Source organism: Ovis aries, chromosome X (genome assembly GCF_016772045.2).
Source record: "Ovis aries strain OAR_USU_Benz2616 breed Rambouillet chromosome X, ARS-UI_Ramb_v3.0, whole genome shotgun sequence".
In the NCBI taxonomy this organism is placed as follows: Eukaryota; Metazoa; Chordata; class Mammalia; order Artiodactyla; family Bovidae; genus Ovis; species Ovis aries.
The window spans coordinates 43,524,745-43,530,744 of NC_056080.1; the positions used below are offsets into that span (position 1 = coordinate 43,524,745).

Here is a 6,000-nt window from a genome sequence, read left to right on the forward strand (position 1 = left end):
TCTAAAGCATAAAGTAAATAAATACTTTTTAAAAATACATTCACAAGTCTAAAAGCAGACCCATACATATTTTGGATACTTGATTTATGACAAATATAGCTCTACAGAGAACTGGAAAAAAGTTGGCCATTTCCAAAAATGTGTTAAAAACAACAGGACCCAAATGGAGTTGCTTACGCTAAGCCCTATGTCACCAAACTGAAATTCAACGTTACAGTTTCAGCTCTCCCAGAAATAGAATCTTAAACCAGTCAACCATGAATCTCCTGATCTGCATTAGTTAGGTAATCTGCCTGATAAACCCCTGCCATTCCCTATAAGGAAAGTAACCTTACAATAACCAATCCAATTTTTTGCCTAGTAAAACTTTCCAAAATCTCTTGCCTTGTATAGCTCTTTAGAGCTCCTTTCCATCTGCCTGATTCATGAATCACTGAATAAAGTCAATAAGCTCTTTAAAATTTACTCATAATTTTGTTCTTTAACAAATGGTTCTGGGTTAACTGTATAGCTACATGGGGAAAAAATACAACCTGACCCCTACCTCTTTTCACACACACACCTACAAATATATTCAGTTAGATTATAGATCTAAACGTGAAAGGTAAAAACAATCAAATTTCCAGAAGATAACACAGGCAAATATCATCATGAACTTCGTGTAAGGAGCTATTTCTTAAATAGGAAACAAAAAGTACTAATTTAATTGAGGACAAATTCTTCATCAAAAACACCATTAAGAGAGTAAAAAGGCCAACCACAGACTGAAAGATATTTACAACACATACAAAGGAGTCATATTCAAAATCTATACAGAACTCCTACAGATTACTAAGAAAAAGACAGGCAGCCCAATAGAAATTAGACAAAAGACAAATAGGCACCACACAAAAGAAACTATCCAAATGACCAAAAAATGTGGGAAATGTGCTCAATTTCACTAGGAATTGGAGAACCACAGATTAAAATTACAGAGCTGCACTACACCCACTGATCAAAATAACTAAAATTTAGGGCTTCCCTGATGGGTAAGAATCTGCCTTACCCATCCAGCGATTCCACCCCTGGTCCAGGAAGATCCCACATACTGCCTGGCAACTAAGCCCATGCTCCAGAGCCTGGGAGCTGCAACTACCGAAGCCCACACATGCTAGAGCCCATGCTCCGCAGCAAGAGAAGCCACCACAATGAGAAGCCTGCGCACTACAACTGAAGAATAGCCCCCACTCACTGCAACTACAGAAAAGCCCATGTGCAACAAAAACATGAAGACCCAGCACAGCCAATAAACAAATAAAATTACCTTAAAAACAAATAAATAATAATTAAATTCAAAAGACTAACAGAATTGAGTGTTAGAATATGGTTCAGTCCAGTAGCTCAACTGTGTCCAACTCTTTGTGACCCCATGGACTGCAGCACACCAGGCTTCCCTGCCCATCACCAACTCCCAGAGCTTGCTCAAACTCATGTCCATCGAGTCGGTGATGCCATCCAACCATCTCATCCTCTGTCGTCCCCTTCTCCTCCTGCCTTCAATCCTTCTCAGCATCAGGGTCTTTTCAAATGAGTCAGCTCTTTGTATCAGGTGGCCAAAGTATTGGAGCTTTGGCTTTAGCATCAGTCCTTCCAATGAATATTCAGGACTGATTTCCTTTAGGATTGACTGGTTTGATCTCTTTGTAGTCCAAGGGACTTTTAAGAGTCTTCTCCAGCACCGCAGTTCAAAAGCATCAATTCTTTGGTGCTCAGCTTTCTTTATGGTTCAACTCTCACATCCAAACACGACTACTGGAAAAACCATAGCTTTGACTAGACGGACCTTTGTTGGCAAAGGAATGCCTCTGCTTTTTAATATGCTGTCTAGGTTGGTCATAGCTTTTCTTCCGAGGAGCAAGCGTCTCTTAATTTCATGGCTGCAGTCACCATCTGCAGTGATTTTGGAGTCCAAGAAAATAAATGTCACTGTTTCCACTGTTTCCCTATTTGCCATGAAGTGATGGGACCAGATGCCATGATCTTCGTTTTCTGCATGTTGAGTTTTAAGCCAGCTTTTTCATTCTCTTCTTTCACTTTCATCAAGAGGCTTTTTCATTCTTCTTTGCATTCTGCCATAAGGGTGGTGTCATCTGCGTAGCTGAGGTTATTGATATTTCTCCCAGCAATCTTGATTCCAGCTTGTGCTTCATCCAATCCAGCATTTCACATGATGTGTTCTGCATATATATTAAATAATCAGGGTGACAATACACAGCCTTGACATACTCCTTTCCCAATCTGGAACCAGTTTGTTGTTCCATGTCTGGTTCTAATTGTTGCTTCTTGACAGGTTTCTCAGGAGGCAGGTAAGGTGATCTGGTATTCCCATCACTTAAAGAATTTTCCAAACTTTGTTGTGATCCAACAGGAAAATAAAATGCTGGTGGGAATTTAAATTTATATAAGCACTATGACCAGTCCATCCTAAAAGAAATCAGTCCTGAATATTCACTGGAAGGGCTCATGCTGAAGCTGAAACTCCAATACTTTGGCCACCTGATGCGAAGAACTGACTCATTTGAAAAGACCCTGATGCTGGGAAAGACTGAAGGCAGGAGAAGGGAATGACAGAGGATGAGATGGTTGGATGGCATCACCGACTCAATGGACATGAGTTTCAGTAGGCTCCAGGAGTTGGCAATGGACAGGGAAGCCTGGCGTGCTGCAGTCCAGGGGGTCACAAAGTGCTGGACACGACTGAGTGACTGAACTGAACTGAAGCACCATGACAGCATCTATCAAAGGTGAACCCAAGAATGCCGTGTGAGAAATTTTAAAATTATATTTAAAAAAAGAACTTGATTTTTAAAAAAAGAATACCATTTGATCTGGCAATTGTACTCAGAGACATGAACAACAGTCACAGCAAACTATTTTTAACAACCCCAAACAAACCTAATCTCTGTCAAGAGTAAACTGTGTATATAAATGATGCCATACCCATACAGTATCTTCCTGTATATATACAGGGCTTCCCTGGTGACTCAGATGGTTAAGAATCTTGCAGCAATGCAGGAGACCTGGGTTCAATTCCTGGGTTAGGAAGATCCCCTGGAGAAGGGAATAGCTACCCACTCCAGTATTCTTGCCTGGGAAATCCCATAGACAGAAGAGCCTGGCCGGTTACAGTCCTTGGGGTTGCAAAGAGTTGGACACGACTGAGGGACTAACACTTTCACTTTCAACACCCATACAGTAGAATATTCTAGAGCAGTGAAAACATACAAACTATCTCTATAGACAGACACATGAACAAATCTCACAAACATAATGCTGAGCTTAAAAAAAAAAAAAAAAGCCAGCCACAAAAGAATAAAAACCAGACATTTCCACTGACACAAATTTCAAAAGCAAGCCAAAATGAACTACAGTGATAGCAGCCAGGAGAATAGTTGTCTTCGGAGAATAGAAAAGGTGTAATGACCAGAAAGGGTCATAGGCAGGGTTGCCATGTAAAATACAAGCTGCTCAGTTAAATATGAATTTCAGGTAAACAACAGAGAATCTTTTAATATAAGTAGATCCCATGCACTATTTGGGACATGTATTTTTACTTGCTAAATCTGGCAACCCTAGTCAAGGTTGATGTTTTGGGAGTCCTGGTAATATTTTCCTTCTTGATATCCATTCTATAAGCATTCATAGTGCATTTTTCTGTACATGTGTTATACTTCACAATAAAAAAAAACTTTAAAAAAGCAAAAGTACACTCAGTACAGCCTTGCAGATTTTAAAATATCTCATCCAACCACTGTTCTTCCCACTCTTAATCACTGTATGTGAGAGCTGAGGATCTGAAGTGTTGCTATGTCCAAAGCTGTGGGCTCTACATTCAATTTTGATTAGAATTACTTTTACACAGCATGCTTCTTTATTTCTGGAATCCTTTTTCATGCCCTGTCTTTCAGGAGTTTTACTTAATTTGTGACTAGCTTAATCTTACCACAGGCTTCCCAGGTGGCTCAGTGGTAAAGAATCCACCTGCCAATGCAGGAGACACAAGAGACGTGGGTGGGACCCCTGGGTCAGAAAGATCCCCTGAAGTAGGAAATGGCAACCCACTCCAGTATTCTTCCCTGGGAAATCCTAAGGACAGAGGAGTCTGGCGGGCTACAGTCCATGGAGTCACAAAGAATTGGACACAACTAAACAACAATAATCTTACCAAAGGGCAACATTAGGATGGAAGGCCAGCCTCTATCCATCAGCCAAGAAAGCACAAACCAGTGGTCAAGAAACAAGCTGAACTGACCAGCCAACCTGCAGGGGTCAGAATGCACTGGCCTGAAGCTACAAGAAAACTGGTACCGTAGGGCCAACAACTTGGATACAGACACTGTTCAGCATCCATAAAGTCAAATGCTTCAATCTGCAGCCTGTTTTCTAAACTTACCAGAGGTTTACACAAATACCTTGAGTGGTTCCATCAATTTCCCTTCTTACAGATACATCTGGAAAACCCAAGTAACGAGTAGGGACCAGTGCAAACAAAAACCTGAATCATTTTTCTGTTCTGGATTAAAGAAGATGGTATTTGCTGGCAAAAGTTATTGCGTGCTCAGGGTTTTTAATGTTGTGTTGTTTGGTACTTTCATCTTGTTTTGAAATGAACCATTCCCAATCCTAAACGAAGAAAGAACTACAAGTTTGGATCCTGCTCTCTATAATGTTTAGGATCAAACTTTATAGGCCAGTGGAACCCTTATCCACCCCCTACCAGCCTTGAGAGTGCCAGGTTTCTTCACTTTAATAACAAACTCTTTCACAAAGGGTATTAAGGAGAGTGATTAGGTTCCTGGGCTGTGGAGGCCGGTTGCCTGGAGGAAACCCAGCTTCACCACTGAGACTGTGTAGCTCTGGCCAGTGAGTGACTGACTCATCGCTCTGTGCCTCAGTTTCCTCAACTGTAAAATAGGAATTAAAAATAGCTGATAAAAGGGCTGTTGGGAGCATCTAATGCCGTGTAAGGTGATTAAAGCACAGCCCCTAGCACACCTTCAACGCTCATCGGTGACTATCATCAATCCTACCTTCGAGGGTCTTAGCATCTATAAGGACTCTACGTCTGTATCTAATGTAGGGAAAGCATCTAGATGCAGCTGGACAGAGGGGGAAGGGGAGGTAGTCCAAGAGCCCACAAAGTTAGACCCAAGCTGCGCCCAATCCACAGAAGGCGAAGCAGCGTTAGGAGGCCGGGGTAGTGGTCACACCTGGACCCCAAACTTGGCTGGGACTTCTGACCTCGGGTGCCCTCTCTACTCACATTATGGTTGAAGCTGTTGCCGGGCAGCAGAGGCAGGGCCATGGTTTCGAGCGTCCGAGGGTCAAGGGTCCGAGAAAAGAGGCCAGCAGGCAGCGGCCACCTTTCGGCCGCTTTGTTTGAGCCCCTGCCTCCCCCCACTCCACGTTACCTAGAGACGGAGGCGGTGTCACGGAAGGAGGAGGGGCTTCCGCGGGCCGGGGGCTCGGGGCGGGGCCGGGGCGGGGCTAGGCGGAAGCTCCGCGCGGGCGCCTCCCCCCGCCCACCCGACCCACTCAGCCGGGGACCGGTCTCCCCCGAGGCTTTTCTCTCCACACGCCTTGTGCACACACAAAGGCTGTCTACCGCACCATTCCCCGCCCCCGCCGCTTGCTGTTTTAACCCTTTGATAGGGCTCAAAGCCCTTCCTGCACTGAAGCTCCTCTGTTTCTTGCACGTTTCTGTTTCTCGCCATTTGGTTATTAAATTGAGTTCATACAGAAGAGTGCAGAAAATAAAATGACACCCGTGTGCTCACAGAAATGTAACACCAGTACACGTTACATTTACATCAGCTTTTACTTTGTAATTAAAACGTTCCAGATGAATCCCAAGCCACACAAACCCCAAGTGTCTCCCACCCCCCTCCCACCACGACCACCGAGAAAATCCATTCAGCGGTAACCACCATCCTCAGTTCTTCCTCTGTACTTCCGTTTGAA

At 43.5% G+C, this 6,000-nt stretch overlaps 1 protein-coding gene across 3 annotated transcripts in view; it reads right to left on the bottom strand.

The window, feature by feature from the left end:
• Window positions 1-5,452, bottom strand: part of EFHC2 (EF-hand domain containing 2) — a 238,237-nt gene extending 232,785 nt beyond the window's left edge. For all 3 annotated transcript variants that reach the window (XM_060407404.1, XM_027963069.3, XM_060407403.1), the window contains exon 1: window positions 5,303-5,452. In XM_060407404.1, the coding sequence (XP_060263387.1) occupies window positions 5,303-5,344 (42 nt within the window). In that variant the 5' untranslated portion in view covers window positions 5,345-5,452. The remainder of the gene's footprint in view (window positions 1-5,302) is intronic.
• Window positions 5,453-6,000: the final 548 nt, after the last annotated feature.